Raw genomic sequence first — 19,923 nt, 5'->3', positions numbered from 1 at the left:
GAGGTCAAACTTTAATTCTTTTCCCAATATGGCTGTCTTTGAAAAACACATCTGAATGTGACGGTCCGAGGAAGTTTTGAAAATCTAAAACTAACACTTCAGTGGACCAAAGTGTTTTTTTTTAATCAGTTCATATATCTCATACCCAATCTTTCCCAGATAAAAGTAACATTGCTGAATTAATAGTGCATAATTTAGGAAAATGTGGCAGTTGAGCAGATAGATCCTGTCTACTATATTTTTCCGTTACAGTTTCTTTTGTTGCGGGCCAACTTTTGCGGTGCATGGCTTTATAATCGGTGTTAACTGCTAGTTAACGGCTGTAACTGCTAACTGCCAACTTCCCACTGTTGGATTCATGGCTGTGTTTTGGGTGCTCTGCGCTACCGGGAAATCTACCCTTACCATTTATCTTTTTAATAGTGAAACGAATGTATACATATTTTACTTCCGGAACGCCATGAGTAATGTACGTAGAATAGTTAACATTATTCTTTTCATCCTTATATGAAGTGGTATGTATGTTTATTTCCTTGTACTGAAATACTTCTTTAATATAAGCATATTGATAGATTGAAATGTATTTTACCGCCCAATCAATTGAAATTATACTTCGATATTTCACTGAGAATTTATCAAGATATAATCCAAAATTATTTTTCAATAAACCACTGAATCACACAACAAAACTCTTGAAATTCGAAAAAAGGTATTGAAAAAAAAAACACATAAAAGAAAAATCGTCAGCCACCACAAAGAAAAAAGTGGCTAAACACCATATCATCAACAAAAAGTGGAGACTTACTTCTGATCCCGGCAAATTCCGTAAAACCCGTAATGAAAACCGGCAAAGTCTGTACTCTTCACATGCGATTTCGGCATTCTCCGATTTTTATGACAAGCCACGTGCGGATTACACGGATCCTTGAATATGATAATATTGGTATTGATATTGTTTTACCATTTTGAAACTATTTTTTACTTTATTTTACATATTCATTTCTGTGACAATGATAAATCAGTATTGGCGATATTGACGAGTATAGGTGAGAAAACTGAAGATAAAATTACAGAGATTGATGAAGTTATGAAAAGGGCAAGTGAAAGAATTTTAAAAGAAGTTCTCCAATATCGGAAGGAAGTTAATGATCACTGTAAACATATCTTGACAAAATGAAGTCCACAGACAAAAGTACAGAAAGGCATAGAAACATGTTCAGGTATACACGTGTATCAGCATCTACGCATGTCAACTCAAAGTTATTCTTTTAATATACTCTCCTTTTGGGATTAAATAGGCTAGTGTTACAAACGTACGGATTCAACGGAATGACGGATGGGCCAGGACACAGATGAACAGTTAGACGCGGGGTCTCAAACAGGGGACATAAGTACCTAATTATGACACCAGAACACTGAGAGTATTATCCCTTTCATACATGGGCACATTAGGTTAAGAATAAGAACATGCTATTTATAGGTGCATTTTTAGGAAAAGGAAGTAAAATTATGACAGACAAGATTTTACAAGATTTCTTGATTTGATGTTTAGAAAACATGTTTAGAAGGATTTTAGACTTTTATAGTTCGGTCACGGCACTTTTTTAGCCACTTTTAGTATCATCAGATTATTCACAAGGAGTTTGGGAAATGTACATGTATCATACAAAATAATTGCCTGAGGAAACAAATCTGAAACAAGATCAGACAAGTAAATTTACAAAATGGCAGTGTCAGGACGTAAGTCATCAGATTTTCGTGGTTCAATATCTAAAGGTTCCGCAGAGGACTTTGATCACAGTTGTGAACCATGCCTAGTCATTGGTAAGCATGTCGAGGCTCATGGATTTTGTGTGGAGTGTCAGGAATATCTGTGCAAAAACTGCTACGCATATCATAAACAGATAAAAGCCACAAAAAGTCACCAGCTTCTTGATAAAAAGAACATGGGCCAACACACATTTCAGAGGACGGATTCAGCTGTTTGTTTTGAAAAGTGCACTATCCATGGAAATGAAATCATCAAGTTTTTCTGCACAACCCATGAATACCTTGGCTGCACCGATTGTATTACCCTGAACCACAGAGCATGTGAAATTGATTATATACCGGATAAATGTGCAGGTATTGGGGACACTGAGGAATACAGGGAGACAATGAGGAAACTTGAACAGAAAATAAAAGAGCTTGATGAAGTAACGAAAAGGGCAAATGTCGAAGACAGGGAGATAGATACTTGTCATGACAAAGCATTACAAGAAATTATCAAATTTCGGAAAGAAATAAATGACCACTTAGATCAACTGCAAATGAAAATTCAAGCAGATATTGACAAGAAGAAGTCAGCAGACAAACAAAATCTCCAGGAAATGATCAAAATATTTTCCAACATTTCTGCAGATATCAGCAAACTTAAGTCCAATCTACAGGACAGCAAAGCTTCTCAACAGCACGGACAACTTTACATCAACATTAAACAAGCTCAGTCGAAACTAAAGTCAGATGAAGTTCAAAAAGCAGAAGAATCCTTAGCTCAGACAAAGACACAATATATATTTGAACGCAGCAAAGATCTAGAGAATGCGATATCAAAGCAGAAAATATTTGGTACGTTCCGCCTGGTTACGCCAAAAGAAAAGAAAACAATCGACAAATTAACATATAAAGATGATATAAATGTACGCACAAAATCAGATAAGAGTGACTGTTATATTAGAGGATGCGCACTCTTGTCCTCTCACAAAATTGTGCTGGCTGATAAGGATAACTCTAAACTGAAAGTTGTGGACAGGCAAAGTAAAGTCGTGTTAGAAGAGAAGTCACTTGACTCTGGACCACGGGATGTTACCGTACTGCCTCAAGATCAGATTGCTGTAACAATGCCAGAGAGTAAAGAGATCTATATAATGTCAACAGCTGGTAAATTGTCAATCATCCGCAAGATTCCAGTTACAGGAGAATGTAGAGGTATAACGTATCACCAAGATCGTCTCTATGTGATTTGCTGTGATCCTAACTGTGTACGTATTTTAGACATACAAGGTAATGTCCAGAACACAATTTCCCTCAATGATAAGGTATTTTGCTACCCTAACTATATTGTGTTCAATGAGGATTCTAGGCTTATCTATATAAGTAACTTTTTGACACATAAAGTAGTCAGCATCACGTTACAAGGTGATGTATCTGCCGTATACGAGTATAAGGAAGTTAGGGGACCAGCTGGAATGTTGATTTTAGAAGATGGCTCATTGCTGGTTTGCTGCAGGGTCACTGATAGCATACATCGTATCTCGGGAGACTTGAAGCAAGGTCAGACAGTGATTGATGGTCTGACAGACCCACGGTCCATATGTTACAATCATTATCAACAAGAAGTCTATATTGGTGGTAAGAATCAGCTGAAGGTGTTCAGTGTGTAATGACATTTCGTTTCAACAAACTTTAATAGCCAATATGCGGAATTTGTTTTTCCAAGACAAAGACATTTTACTATGTTAAGTATGTAAATTATAAGCCACACACTTCTGTGTATATGTGTGATTTACTACTGTTACGGCATCTTTGAGCTTCCATGTAAATTTAGACACGCATTTCTGTATGTTTGTGTGATTTTCTCTAGCTGCATGTTTGAGTTTGATATGTTAATAAACATGTACAGTAAACACTTCTTTTCATATCATTTTGATTACTAACAATAATGTATCACTTTAGTAAAGCGTTAATTGAATTTAAAAAAAAAAAAAGCATTGAGGGAAGGAATGGTTACTTTCTACATACTCTCGCATTTTACATTGCAAACATATTTCAATTTATGTTGTTGAAAAGTAACAAACAATATTAATTATGTTATCATATCGTTTAGATTCATTCGTCTGCTCAAACTAGCGTTGAACTCCGTAGAAACACTACGCGTGATGCTGAACTGATAAATACAGATATACATATACACACGTTCAACATTTTTTATGTCATAAATGATAGAAATGTTTCAATATAAAACACTTTTATTGTTGTTTGTGTAATTTATTTTCATTTTCTGTTACATTTTTTATAAAAAAAAATGCCAGCTACTGCAGTATTTTTGTACAAACTATTTTAGTTATTCAACATTGATATAAATGAAAATATTATCTTACTAAATAAAGTTATTTAAGAATGTCCTCATGAACGTAGTCTGGGCTACCTTAGTCTGGCTACAGACTAGATAATCGTATTTTTTTTTTTAGAAAAGATAATTCTGTTATATATTCTGACTTCATCAGTCTTGGCTCTGATTGAGAAGGAAATGGACACAATTATACAAAATTTGAATAGCCTCAGGAGTTATCTCCTGTGAACAGAACACAGAGTTTGAACACAGACTAGGGTTTCCTGATCGTTACCCGGCACGCTATTACAATTAAGAAAATGCTTGGAACCGGTCGAGCTATGACAAGCCTCTTAGTACGCGAAAATGATTTACTTCTGACTTCAATAAACTCTGATGTAAATCAGCTTTTCACATGTGTGCATATTGTAACCTTTTACATGTATCCATGTACATCATAAATAATGTATCTGTAGTAGATTAGATAAAATGTGAACTATTATTTGAACTGTTTTCTTTTCCGGAAATATTAGTATATATTACAATATTACGTTTAGTGTTTCTTCCGTGGAAGTTTTATTTGGTTCCTTACTTGAAATATTTACGGAATTTGCTTTTCTATCAAAATATGTTGTTTTTTTTTTTGTATTTTCTTCCATGAAATATTTATCAGCAGTTCAAAAGTGTTTACTTTTCAGTCAGGGTAAATAGTTTCCTGTTATATCTATTTCTAGCTGCCTGAAATCTACTCATTACACAAACAGGATAAACTGAACTTAAAAATATTGGAAAACGTTAACCCTTATCATGCTTGTCACAACTGATTCTGCCTTTGCGATCAGTGTAGATCTTGATCAGCCTGTACGTCCGTGCAGTCTGATAAAGATCTGCACTGTTCGCTATTCAGCCAGTATCTTTTTGGTGAGCACCCCTTTCAACAGTTAATGGTACGGTCCAAATTGGAAGATGGACAAGTTCATTATAGAAATTTAGCATGGTAAGGGTTAACAAGATATCAGTTTTGGGTAACGTAATTTGTAGCTATAGGTTGCTTGAGGTACCAGCCAATGTCTCAGATATTACATCCAGCATGTCATCATTAACATTATAGCATGAGCTTTCAGAGGAATCAGTACGATACTGTCTCGATACTGTGCAGTAAACAAGGAGTATTTCCAAACTCTGTGTAAAATAATGTGTCCCTCATAATGGCCTTTCGATTCAAAAATGGTACGCAATTGTCGGGTACAGTTATGTTACTCTAAAGAAAACGGTTATGTAAGTGTCAGACTGACTGTATGTGACCTTGTCTTTTCACAGATATCTAATAATCATTAATTAACTTTTGACTAAGCCTTCTGAAGCTACGAAAAGGAACTATTGTCAGATGAAATATCGACAGGGAAGGGCCCTAGACCAAGTGACCCAAAAATGATTATTATATAACATTTGATGGTCGGAAGCTCAAGGACTTTTTCAGATATTGATTGAAAGCCATTTAGAGTATCGGTTTCGCCTGTTGATCCTATAACAGTATAAACTTACTGAATGGCTTGTAAAACTATCGCCAGAGGTTCAAAAGACCGGAAAGTCATTCAGTAAGTGTTTTATTACATGACATCAAAAATTAATTTTCATCTTCAATGTGTGACTTAATCACAGCGAAATTTTGTGTTTAACTATATACCGATCAATTGCACACACTATAACCCGACTATTTATAGAGGGGGTCATGTAGAATTAGAAGTTATTTACTGACCGTATGCAAATACTGATGGCATTATCGACTTATTGATCAGAAAGAAAAATCAGTCTCGATGCCACGTACATTTGTCTTTGAATTTGTATTGAATGTCAGTACTATGTATAGGTGTATTAATGGTCACATCTGTGTTTAGGTGTATTAAAGGTCACCTTTGTGTTTAGTTGTATTAAAGGTCATCTCTGTGTTTAGGTGTATTACAGGTCACCTCTGTGTTTAGGCGTATTAAAGGTCACCTCTGTGTTTAGGCGTATTAAAGGTCACCTCTTTGTTTAGGTATTAAAGGTACCCTCTGTGTACAAGCGTTTTAAAGGTCATCTCTGTGTTTAGGCGTATTAAAGGTCACCTCTGCGTCTAGGCGTATTAAAGGTCAATACTGTGTTTAGAAGTATTTGTTAAGCTGTATGCTGCTTTAAATATCAAGGCAACAATTATGGTATTCAAGAACAATAAAAAAAGAATCAATTTCATCAAAGTGATATTAAAACATGTTATCAATTACTGTATTAAAAGTTAAACATAATATCATAACAGCTCTGTATTTTCACCTTGAATTAACTAGAAACTGAAGCACTGTTTTGTACCCAAAAATACACACCCATCAATAAACACCCAAATACGAATATCACTGAAAGAAAGTCACAAACATGATTTTGAATAATTCTTAAAAGCCAGTGTGCACAATTTGATATTAAAACGATTTTTAAAGGCTTTGTGAAAACTATTTGAATATTGCTTTTTCTTGTGAAACAGCCTATTGCAAAAGTATTTAAATAGGGAGGTTTCGCAACCAAACGTTAAGGAACATGGGCTTGATAGTCAGTGACCTTAACCACTTGGTCACGGAGGTATAATATAATACTGGTACACAGGGGGAAAAGCACAATGTAATTTAATGGTAGCTTATGTTTAGAAATAATCAAACTTGTTATCAAAATATTTAATACTAAATTTCATTTGGCCAATCAATAAAAATGTCGACCACTAATGGTACAGTTATATTGTATACTCAGATATTAATCAAAGAGCCATTACTCTTGTGGAAATATAAATATCTAAACTACTATCTTTAGTTAACAACTCATCATGATGGGTCGCCGTTCTCGAATGGTTAAGTTTTACTGACTTCCAATCACTTGCCCCTCACCGATGTAGGTTCGAGTCTCACTCGGGGCGTTGAATTTATCAAGTGAGAATGCCATCCCGCTGGCTAACGGAAGGTCGGTGGTTCTACCCAGGTGCCCACCCGTGAAGAAATAAACTATAGAGGGGCGCCTGGGGTCCTCCTCCACCATCAAATCTGGAAAGTCGAGGTATGATCTATAATTGTGCCCCAACAAAAAGCAATTAAACATGGTGAGTGATCACATCGAAAATGGAGGAATCGGTCTGATATTCAATGAGACCTTGGCACACAAGAATGTGTCTACATGCAAATTGACAAGATGGACAAAGCCATATAATACTATATTAAAATGTGCGTAAAGTTAGCAGCCTAGCGGCCTAGCAGCGTGAAGTTAGCGGTCTTGCAGAGTGAAGTTAGCAGCCTATAAAATATACTGTCTACTTATTGAAGTCACTGCCTCGTCACTAACTCATGTATCAATATCGGACTGCACGGCTGTTTTTTGCATAGGCTTGCACATATCAACATGTCCTTCTATGAGTCATCTGGAGTTATCATACTCGGTTTTAATGGAGCATAAACGTTCAAATCAAGTCGTAAATCCATTTTAGAGCACTCTAGCAATTTTGCTACCCAGAAGCCTGGAGAAAAGAACAATCTAGGTTACAGGTCATAACTTCTGAATAAAGATCTGTGAAATCGGATTTTATATCAAAACAGACTGAAGCATGAGTAAAACCAGGGGCCGTATTCATAAAGCATCTTAAGTATAAGTATAAGAAAGTGATTATTTACTTAATTTATTTTACTTAAGTATATTTGTTATTCATAAAACAACTTAATAAGTAATTCCTGGCTTTTATTATGGACGAAAACATTAAAAAAAAAACAACATTAATTTCAGACAGAAACAACATGCACAATTATGTTTAAATGGCTTTTATCTGAAAAACAACACTTTAATCGTACTCACCACGCTATTTTGTTTTCTGACTTAAGTCATTTCTTACGTATCTTAAGTTTAAGCTGTTTTATGAATAGGACTTAAGTTTTTTACTTAGACTTAAGCTGAAATCACCACAAACTTAAGTAAAATCTTCAACTTAAGTCAAAACTTATACTGAAGATGCTTTATGAATACGGCCCCAGATCTGATTAAACTGCATCATCTGTAATAGTTACTTGAATATTTGACTTTGGTATTGACTTTCTATCTATTGCAGATTCTTACACTAGTATATCTGATTTTGTTGCTGAAAAAAACTATAAAAAAAAAGAAATTTTTATCTATTTGATTGTGATTTATCAACTGATTCTTGAAAATCTGACTCAGTCATTCATGACCTGGGGTGGAACTTTGGTTATTTTGCACTTCTGGTTTATAGATAGTGATATTATGCTGAATAGTTGATTGGGCTTTTGCAGAATCAGTTGTTTGTATCCGGTAAGTATATACGCTAAAGTCAAAGTTTCTGAATTATGTTTTGATTTGTAACATTAGTACGTGCATTCCTGATTCAGTAAAAGTAATTTTATTGAAGAAATTAAGACATTTGCCTTCATGCAACCCATTCATCCCATCGTGACAAAGATACTTTGTATACCTCCTTATTAAGTGAATCATTCTTATTTTTAGCATAAGTGACCTTTTGACACATAATTGGACATTTTAGCCTCTATAAGAATAAATTGACCACGTTCATGTACTACATGCAGAGTCTCTCTCATCAACATTTATGACATTCTTTAAACCTTGCTCTTTATCGTTGATGTGACTTCACTCATGTCCAAGAAAACCAAGAAAATGCCAACCGCATTCCTATTTTTCTGAATATAAAAGGTATTGATAGACATATAAATATGTTAGATCAACTAGAGTTTCTTTCGCTTGAAAGAAGGTATGTACCTGATCATCTCGTGATAGGAAGTTCACTTATATAGTAAGCATACTTTTCATGTGGAAAGTCAGCAAGGAACAAAACACGTCGATAGTAATGGCATTAAAAATTTAAAAATATAATATGTTTCGTAAGAATCGTAAGAAGAAATCAAAGCATAGGCAGTGGAGACTGCTCATGACACAATGATACATAAACCTAGGAGAATGACATCTCTTGCAAAGTAGACGGAGTAAGTATGAAAATGAAAGATATATTTACAGATATATATATTAGAAATATACATAATACGTTTTCGTAATCAATCACCGAGAACCTATTTCAAGATTTTTTTTAACTTGTACATTTCTGACTCAGCTGTAATATTTAGTTTATCAGACTACCTGTTGTGAATTTGGTACCATATTATTAAGAAAATCATACATATCATATTCATATTGACTTTTAACTTACAAAATAGAAAAAGTGAAAAACCACAGGTCGCTCAACACGACATAAACGAAAATCTTGCCTGTTCATGGACGATAACATGACAACTGGTTGTCTGATATTAAGAAATGCATTAATTGCTCAAGGCCGTCGTGGACGGTCCGGCCGGTCCGGCCATGGCCGGACCACTTTTTTGGCCGAGTATGACTTCGACTGTAATCATCCAGACCAGTTTTTCGCATTAAATTTCATCTTTTGCTTTGATTAAAAGTGTCGAAATATTGCCTTGTTTATGCAATTATCCACCAAGAGCGGTATCCTTATGATTGCCCTCAGGTGTGAAAACAACTTCGGCATTTTTCGTCTCAAACTTATCAACCCTGCTTGACTGGATTAATCATAACTAAACAATTATCTGATGGATCTTTAATTCGATATGATTTAAAAGACGATTTCTTTTATAATCTACAATAATTGTTTAACTAAATAAAAAAAACATGCCGTATCTTAAAACAATGGAAAATAATTTGGTTTATAACAAAACTTACCGAAAGCTAATTTCTTCAGATTATTTGGTTATTACTTTCAGTAATGATTATTTATCTTAAATACTGCAAACGTACGTATCAACATTTATAGCAATCTACTAATGTTGGATAGTTATCCTTGAAAAATATCATGAAATGGACTCGGAAAATCTTAACAGAATGTGCTTTCGAGATGCAAGAAAAACGCACCTACTGGTATTCCAAATCTTAAAATTTTCTCGGGGATGAACCCCCGAATCCCTCATATAAGAAAGACAGGGATGGGGTGGGGATTCACCTCTCGTGCTCTTCCCCGCTCTCCTGCCTTCGGCACTCGCGGGACACCATTTGGTTATTGTTTTAAGATATGATTTTCTATCTTGGATAATTGTTTTTGATCCAAAAAATACCGAAATACATCTCAACTATAAAACAATGCATCGACATTAAGAGAACCAGCTAAAATTGGTCTAATGTTGGATAGTTATCCTTGAAAAATATCATGAAATTGACTGAAATCTTAACAGAAACTGCTTTCGAGATGCAAGAAAAACGCACTAACGCACTTACTGGCATCCCAAATATTAAAAATTTTTAGGGGGAGAACCCCCGAACCCCCGTTAGAGAGAGAGAGTGAGAGAGAGAGAGAGAGAGAGAGAAGGGGGGGAGAGAGAGAAGGGGGGGGGGGTAGGGAAGAAGGGGACATCTTTCTCTCGTGGTCTTCCCCCTCTCCTGCCTTCAGCACTCACGGGACACCGAAGGCCGGACCACTTATCCGAAGCCGGCGACGGCCCTGTTGCTACATTTAATCCATAGTATATCTGATATACACTGCGACGATGGCCTGAGAGGACCAAATTTTGGCTCGATTCTACTGTTTTTATGCAGAATACGACAATAACTGAGCACCAAAAATAAGATCTAAGTCATATTAGCCTTGCATACATGCACACAAACGAAACATTTTATTCAAACAACCCATGAATCAAAAGGACATATTTCAACATTGATATGTAGTTATTCAAAATTTAGGAAGTTCTTCATTTTCTAGTTATCGTAGATAAAACAGTTTACAAAATATTGTTTATAAATTTTAAAGGCGTTGCTACGTGTTTACACAATTATGTATTGTCATCTGCGTTTTGCATAGAATGGAAGTTTTAGATGCATTTTAAAGGCACTAATATATATTATTATACCTCACATAAATATTCAATGCAAATTTCCCATTAGTTTAACTTTAATAATATATCATATTCCCCAGTAATTTTATATCTCATGCGCAAAATCGTTATTTTCAGTTTCTGCGCATGTGATATGATTCATAATTTCATATCACCTGCGCAAAAGCGCTATTTTGTTTTTCTGCGCATGTGATATTATTTTTTCATATCTCCCGTTGAGTGATTGATACTTTTGCACTGAGTAAAAGACTGAGACGTTAACTTTTCAAAAGATGTGCTTTTATAATTTAGGATTAAATTTCTTTCATTTGGGAACCCGGCCGATTTTTCTTTTATTAATGATTTGTTCTACGTGCCAAAAACTTCGAAAACAACTTTTTATCAAATATTGAATCGAAACTATTTCCATGAGATTGGAAATGATCTAACTAAGAAAATAAGTGCTCACACATATATGTTTCGTTTAGAAATAATAAAGTTATCGCCGTTTTTCCAATGTTACTGCTAGCTATTCCAGCAGTGTGTCACAATGTTGAAATAATTATGCGCATAAACATAGGATTCAGCGATATGCAAACGTCTTGACTAAATCTATCAAAAATGTCTTATTACACAGAAGAGTTGCCACCCGAGTGCTAACAAATAAGCACTCATTAATTCAGTCTCCATTATTTGGTAATTCATTTTTAACGTTAGATAAATCATTTAAATCATTATGTTGATTTTACAGTAAATGTTTTGACCTTTAATGTCATTTCGGTATAATAAAATAAATATTACATTCCTGAGAGGGTGATATGAAAAATGTTCACCCCTCGAAATATGAATATAGACCTCGGCTGGCGCCTCGGTCGATATTCATATATCTCGTGGTGAACAGTTTTCATATCACCCTCTCAGGAATGCAATATTTATATAATGTGTTATTCCTGAGAATTATATTCATAGTTATTTGGTATAACCATTAAATGCACGGATATAATTTTCTTGAAGTTGTGACATCAAACCTATTTTTGTCATCGTGTTAAAATGTATCCTAGTTGTTTAAAACCACTTCTCTCTGGATTTCCGGCTAGGAAAAAGTGCCAATCAGGAATAAATCTTTTATTTTATATATCACGACTAAGAAATGTTCATTCAGAATCATACATGCATTTTGAAGTTTTAAATTTTGGTAGAACCTGGGACTGTGACAACATTACAGATGATATTGGATACATATGGATGACATTATGCATCGTCATCATCAAGAACAACAACAGCAGCGACATCGTCATCATCATCATCATCATCTATCACCGTCGTCGTCGTCGTCAACAAGGACAAGGAGTACAAATCTTGGTCCATAAACAGACGCACGTATTTGCTCCCTTCCCACCGATTAACCTTGTACGAGTGGTATTGATTTTCAATATCTTATCGTACTTGAGATAACTTTTACGAAAACAGGTACACAGTTTATTTCTTCATTTGTTCTATAGTAGATAAGGATATAAACGTAAACTAGGAAAAGACAACATAATGCTTTTAATTAGCCTTATGTTGATATTTGGAGGACTCCAAGCAGCATATGCAAGGGATAAGAAAACAGAACCAGGCCTCCCCGGACTTCCGAGTTTGGAGAAACGTTTCTTTGATTTCGACTTGCGCATCGAGAGGAAATTGGTACAAATGGAAAACACCTTTTTAGAGAAGTTGAATTCTCTGGAGACATTCTATAAGAGGAAATTGGCTAAAATAGAGAATAAACTTTCTGAAAGTGAAAAGTTGCAAGCATCTACGGAAATGTTCTATAGCAAAAAGTTGGTTGAGGTAAAGAATAGCTGTGACAGCATTGAAGAAAAACTTCATTTATCACAGAAAATGAACGACATCATATTAAACAAAGTTGAGAAAAGACTAAACAATATAGAAGAAAGACTGATCGAGGCCGTACACTCAAATGAAAACAAGATAAATGAATTGGAAAGAAATGTCTACCGTACACAAGAAAAACATAACTCTGATTTTAAACTCTTTGAAAAACAGCTCACTGCAATATATCAAAAACAATATGATCATGTGGGAAGAAAAACAATTGCAAAAGCTGAAAATACTGAACTGAAATATGACAAAGTGATTCCAAACAGCGGCGAAGTAAATGAAGAAAATGTCTCAACACAAAGAACCGTTGGATATGCCATAAACGAAAGTGATACCGAAGTTTACCGAAATGTCAAAGATAGAAAATCAGATGACACAGGTAAATTGTGATGTGTATTTACTTGAAACCCCCAGACTTGTCGAAATTAAATAAACTTCAGATTTGAATTCTGTGCATTTATAATAAAGAAAAGGAATACTTGTGAATCAGGTTAATTGACGCCATGATTTTTTTTACGTATTGTCAATGTCAGTTACGTCTTTGCCTTACTACAGTTTCATTTGAATGTTTTTATATCTTATGTTTAGATTATATATTGGACAATATTATAACAAAAGAAAAACATCTGCCAGAAACTCGTTATACATGCATTAGTTTAATATAAGCAATTTCTTCTTGTTTTTTTTTTTCAGTGTATCCGTCCTTGAAACGTCGCCTAACACCTTCTGGAATCAGTCGTATTGCATTTACAGCTTATTTATCCAATACTGTCACAGAACTAGGTAAACAGCATCCTATACCATTCGATCAAGTCATGCTCAACGAAGGACATGCATATGACACAGTGTTGCATGCCTTCATTTGTCCAGTAAATGGCATATACATGTTCTAGTCGGCTGCAATGGGCACACATACTGACTCGATACAAACTGAAATTGTAAAAGATGGCGTGGCACTAGTTGTCATATACGCAGCAGGTGCTACTGGAAGTCATGGTTACGACCAAGGCTTCAATTCTGCCGTCATTCAGTGCAACCAAGGTGAAAGAGTGTGGGTGAGAGTACATGTGCATTACGGTACTGATCTTTACGGTGGTCGGTACACAACATTCTCTGGATATCTGCTTTGGGAAATATAACAATATGTAGATTCGTCTTGCACTGAAAAAATCAAAAGAATTATACATGAATAAACCAGCAGAGCAATAAAGCATTACTTATCTCATTATTGTTTTCTGTATGAAATTAAAATTTGCATTTGTTCTTCAACTGTGTGTAGTTATATGGCAATATTTACTGGACTCTTATACAATACTGATTGAACTCACAACATTTTTGCTTAATTTTCAGACATAAAAACAGACTAGAATTTATAAGTGTCTTGAATACAGACAACGTGTATAGGGAATTGATCCTACCAATTTTCGTCACGCAGCGACGAAAATCGGGATCGATCCCTCTACAGTAACATGCGATATACTGAATGAGATATGATACTATCGTATTAAAAAATGTGTACTTCCGGCACGTGCACAGAGCATCTGACTTCAGATTTTTTGGAAGAATTAAGGTAGTTCTGCACGTTTGGTAAAAAAAAAATTCTACAATGTAGATTTTTTTAAGACCTATTTTTTTTCAAACTTACATATAATATAAGACAAATAAGACCAAAAAAATTATAGGTCCGTGTGCTTATTTTTTTGCTATATTGATTTTAAAAAAATGGGCCATATTTCATTTTTTACAATGGAAGTCTATGGGGAAAATACAAATTTTGCTACATTTATGCATTTTATTTTTTTTGCACAATGTAGATTTTAAAGAAACTTCACAGACTTGTAGTTAGACGTGTTTTCAATCAATGGGTGAAATAAAATTCATATGTCCGTGTGCTTGTTTTTTAGATATTTACCATAGTATTGGTACACCCCTCTATAAAAGGGGTAGTTTGTAAGCTTAAATGTGAGCTGTTTCAGCAAGTGTTTTATTTTAACACATGAAATAAGTTCAAATGGATTAGCTCTTTTGCAAATCAGTTAATGAATAATGTTTACATTTTATATACTTGGAAAAGGGTACTTTTTATAGGAAAACATGGTATTTTCTTATTACCCCACCCACTTGTGAAATTGTATATTGTGAATAATTTGGAAAATTCAACTTTTCGTCATTTCATATTTAAACATTTTACTGTGATTTTACAAAAAAAAGCCTCTGGCAGTTATTTCATCCTAACTTTTCTTAAAAAAGAATGATAATGGGTTCGTCTTATGATTGTTAACCTTATTTTTGTAAATAAAACAATTTGTAGAATTAAAAAAATACTTCTGTTGTGTGTAGATGTTGTACAACATCATAAATAATGAAAGATGTAGAAAAAATAGATTTATGTCTTTAACTATGTGAAAAAAGCCATGATAAACTTGAAAGCAAATAAGAAATATCTTTTGCTTGAAATACATTTTTGTACCCCACCCACTTAACTGAAATGATGTGACTGAACACATAATTATTTCTTTGACAAAATCATGATAACGATTGGTTGACTTTACATGCATTATAAAAAACCCCACACAGATTTGTATTTCATCCTCAACAGGTTACAGATTATAACAAATTTTGAATGCATTTTTTTTTAAAACAGTAAAGACTGTAATATACCTGTACTAGTAACTGGATCTTCTAAACAGGTAAACAATTTCCCAGACCGGAGTACAAATATTGACTATAAAGGCAGCACTTCGTTTTACATGTGTAAACAATGAAAGTTTCAGTAGTGAAAATGTTTTCTTTCATTTTTAGCTTTACTATATGAAGTATATGGAGAGCTATCTAACTCACCATGGCGTCTTTCCGCGTCCCAAACATGTTTAACATATTCTCTTTTTTCTACTGATCTCCGTATTTACCTGATGAATTTGCTTTAAACGTAAAATAGTTATTTCTGATCTTCACCCACGTCATCTGGCACAAGGGCCATAAATCTCACACAAATATTTCATTAATTATCCCCCTTTATACATTGGATTTCAGGTTAAAGTTCTTATGCACTTTCGCTCTATCTTAGTTATTACTAAATAGATCTGATTCAAACTTCAAATAGTTGATCCACATCATCTCCCGCATAAGACACAATATTCATAACTCTGGTACAAATAACAAATGAATTATCTCCCCTTTTAACTTCAAATTTCAGGTTCAAGTTTTGATGCACTTTCGCTCTATCTTAGTTATTACTAAATTAATTTGATTCAAACTTATAATACTTGTTTCACTTATCAACATCATTTGACACAAGGAGCACAACTCTCGCACCAATACACATCATATGACACAAGGTGCATAGCTCTTGCACCGACATTTCATGAATTGTGCCCCCTTTTTGCTTAGAATCATACTTGCCTAGTGTTTTGAATCAATTCTTTATATCTGTTATCACTTAAAATTTTTACACAGACTGAAGCTATTGTGTGATATCTTCATCCACCACTGGAGTCATTAAACACTCCAGTGACAGCACAAGCTTCTTTAGATGTGTGCAGTTTCAATATCTAGCAGTGATATATGACCGCCCTTGTTATAATACCGCTCTTGAAATTTCAAAAGACAGTGTTTGGATTTTACTCTGTGATAGGTAATTGTATAAATTTTATACAGAAATTTAAAAAGCTTTTTGCTGAGGGACAATTTGTCAAAAAGACCCTTTAGTGTTTTTTTTATACATACATGTTTGTATGTATGACCAGGTGCTTCCAGAGAAGGTCAGGAATCTAGAAGATTGTATTGTTGACCTAACTTAGCTGACATACCACTGCATTTTACTGATGTTCTTCTGTTGACATTCACTTAACTAACATATTCAAATTTTGAATGAATTGATTATCAAATTCCAATACCAATATTGTATATACCGAGTAATAAATGTCTTTATAAATAATCAAGATGTTGCAAGAACTGGTTTCTGTGATCTTTAAAATTCATGTTACATAAGTTTATTATTTGTAACCTTTATATCCAAAATTAAACTGAGTTTTATTTCATCTTTATTGCAGTTATGTATGCAAATTATTCATGGAAATAAAGCATTTGTTCTTGTCTTTTATATATAATGACATCTGGTTAGAACTGTTCGACATAATATATGTGTTTTTTCTTTGTATACGTTGCCATTGCCCAAAAACAATATGGTTTATCAGATGCACGAATCCTATGAAGTAAAATATTTAAACAAATCAGGATGTGGACTCCTATCACCGACACCAAGGCATGGATGAGTGCAATAGCTCTAATTATTCTTTAAATAGTCAAGCTAGAAAGTGTTCCATTTTTTTTTCAAAGAGGGCTTTAGATTTAATACTTGTTCAAATAAGCAAGGAAAAACATAACACTTTATGCACAGTTTGTGTAATTTAATTATCATCATTCAGCAACTGCATTGCTAAACATGTAATGAACAGAAACTTATAATAACAACGTTTACATGATGTACTGCAGTTGTCACAATCCTGTTTGAAACATGCAATACAGTACAAAGTCCATTGAGTTGGCTTATTTTCTATACTAAATATAACACAAAGATCAAATGTCTACCAAGGATACAATATCAACAAGGGTGCCAGAACGCCTGTCACCGCAAATTTCTTTACACTAGCACCTGTATTTGCAAATGGAATTTTAATTCTGTGGTAGTAATTATTGTAATTCTTTTGTTTTTCTAAATCCATATAAAAACACCTTACCAGGTAGAGATACCTTAAAATACTTGAGGGTAACACTCTGACCAAGTTTCATTAAGATTGGGCCAAAATTGTGACCTCTAGAGTGTTAACAAGATTTTCCTTTGATTTGACCTGATGACCTAGTTTTTGACCCCACATGACCCAATATCGAACCCATCCAGGATTTTATTGAGGGTAACATTCTGACCAAGTTTCATTAAGATTGGGCCTAAAATGTGACCAAAAATGTTAACAAATTGTTGACGACGGATGGATGACGGACAAAGGGCGATCACAAAAATCAAATTTGAGCACTTCGTGTTCTGGTGAGCTAAAAATAACCAACCTCCATATAAATTTTCATGATCTTAGGCCCCAGCTTTCTCAAGTTATCAACGGAAAACCGTTTGTTTTGTGTTATTGTGACCTTGATCTTTGACCTACTGACCTCAAAGTGGAACTTCACCTGTATTTCACGACGTTACACTTGTGTACCACAATTTATCATCCTATGCCCAAGCGTGCTCAAGTTATCATCCAGAAACCGTTCAACTGTTCAGGCTCACTTTGACCTTGACCTCTGACCTACTGAAATTGCCTAAAACATCTCTGAACATGAAATAAGAGGGGTGCTCACCTGTAAACAAGGTTTCAAGTGTGTTTGTTTACAAATACAAAGTTAGGTTTCTATTATATTATATACATGTCATATAAATTTTGGAACTTATCGCAATAATTTGAACTATTATGGTAGACAGTACAACTGTGATATCAAATGCCAAATATCAAGGCTCTATCTATTATCTATTCAGAGGAAAACATTTTTAAAGTTTCTAATATAAAAGCTTATACTAAGTACATGTCACACTTAGGACAATAATTTGGACAATTATGCTAGAGTCACACTTTTATATCACATACCAAATATCAAAGCTCTACAAAAAAAGATTTTTAAGTCTGACTGCTAAAAACCTATTTCTAACCAAAAAGATGATCCGTCACCATTTGTATAACTTCGAAAGAGGGCTACCAAGACATCATTTTAACAACGTTTCATCAAAATCCCTTCCTTGGTGTAGAAGTCGTGAAAAAGAAATTGTTGTTGAAAAATAACCAAGCCCTCTAGCAGCCAAGTTTTATAAAAAATAACAAGAGCTGTCTCCATAGGATGACGCATGCCCCCGATGGCACTTTGAATGAAAAGTTATGGCCGATGTTAGAGTTTAGGACCTTTGACCAACGGACCTAAGTCTTTCGCGCGACACGTCGTCTTACTGTGCCACACATTCATGCGTAGTTATTTTAAAATCCATGCATGAATGACAAAGATATGGACCGGACACGTCCATCAATGCACTATCATGAAATATGACCATTAACGTCTAAGTGTGACCTTGACCTTTGAGCTACAGACCTGGGTCGTGCGCACGACATGTTGTCTTATTGTGGTACACATTCATACCAAATAATTTTGAAATCCATGCATGAATGACAAAGATATGGACAGGACATGCCCATCAATGCATGAAATATGACCTTTAACGTCTAAGTGTGACCTTGACCTTTGAGCTACAGACCTGGGTCTTGCGCGAGACACGTCGTCATACTGTGGTACGCATTCATGCCCAGTAGTTTTAAAATCCATGCATGAATGACAAAGATATGGACCGGACACGCTCATCAATGCACTATCATGAAATATGACCTTTAACGTCTAAGAGTGACCTTGACCTTTCAGCTACGGACCTAGGTCTTGTGCGCGACATGTTGCCTTACTGTGGTACATATTTATGCCAAGTTATTTGAAAATCCATCCATGGATGACAAAGATATGGACCGGTCACGCCCATCAATGCACTATCATGAAAAATGACCTTTAACGTCTAAGTGTGACCTTTGAGCTAGGGACCTAGGTCTTGCGCGCGACACGTTGTCTTACTGTGGTACACATTCATGCCAAGTTATTTGAAAATCTATCCATGGATGACAAAGATATGGACCGGACACGAAAATTGCGGACAGACCGACAGACTGACAGACGGTTCAAAAACTATATGCCTCCCTTCGGGGGCATAAACATTCTAGAAGGTCAGACAATGAGCATTTGTGTGAAATAATTCTAGGATTGTGATACTTTTCTACTATATACATATAGGGAAAAATGACCATGCCATCTTGCAGCCAATTTTTATTTTCAAAAAGGACCATAATTCAGCCAAAATAAATGACAGAGTTATGTACTGTTGCCTACATTTAGAAGTTATAGTAAACAAGTGATAAATGTTTTAAAGCCATATGTCAAACAGTTTACACATACATTGTAATA

At 34.7% G+C, this 19,923-nt stretch overlaps 2 protein-coding genes across 2 annotated transcripts; both read left to right on the top strand.

Moving 5' to 3' along the window:
• The first annotated feature begins 1,724 nt into the window (after positions 1–1,724).
• LOC123535854 (uncharacterized) lies at positions 1,725–3,422 on the top strand. The gene has a single exon (XM_045318608.2). The coding sequence runs from the start codon at positions 1,725–1,727 to the stop codon at positions 3,420–3,422; it is 1,698 nt and encodes a 565-aa protein (XP_045174543.2).
• Positions 3,423–12,555: 9,133 nt separating this feature from the next.
• On the top strand, positions 12,556–13,772 carry LOC128549944 (uncharacterized). The gene is made up of 2 exons (XM_053527735.1): positions 12,556–13,258; positions 13,573–13,772. Exons 1-2 carry the CDS (start codon positions 12,556–12,558, stop codon positions 13,770–13,772), a joined length of 903 nt encoding a protein of 300 aa, XP_053383710.1.
• The last annotated feature ends 6,151 nt before the right edge of the window (positions 13,773–19,923 follow it).

Source organism: Mercenaria mercenaria, chromosome 17 (genome assembly GCF_021730395.1).
Source record: "Mercenaria mercenaria strain notata chromosome 17, MADL_Memer_1, whole genome shotgun sequence".
Lineage (NCBI taxonomy): Eukaryota > Metazoa > Mollusca > Bivalvia > Venerida > Veneridae > Mercenaria > Mercenaria mercenaria.
This window is presented reverse-complemented; position numbering and strand designations above follow the sequence as displayed.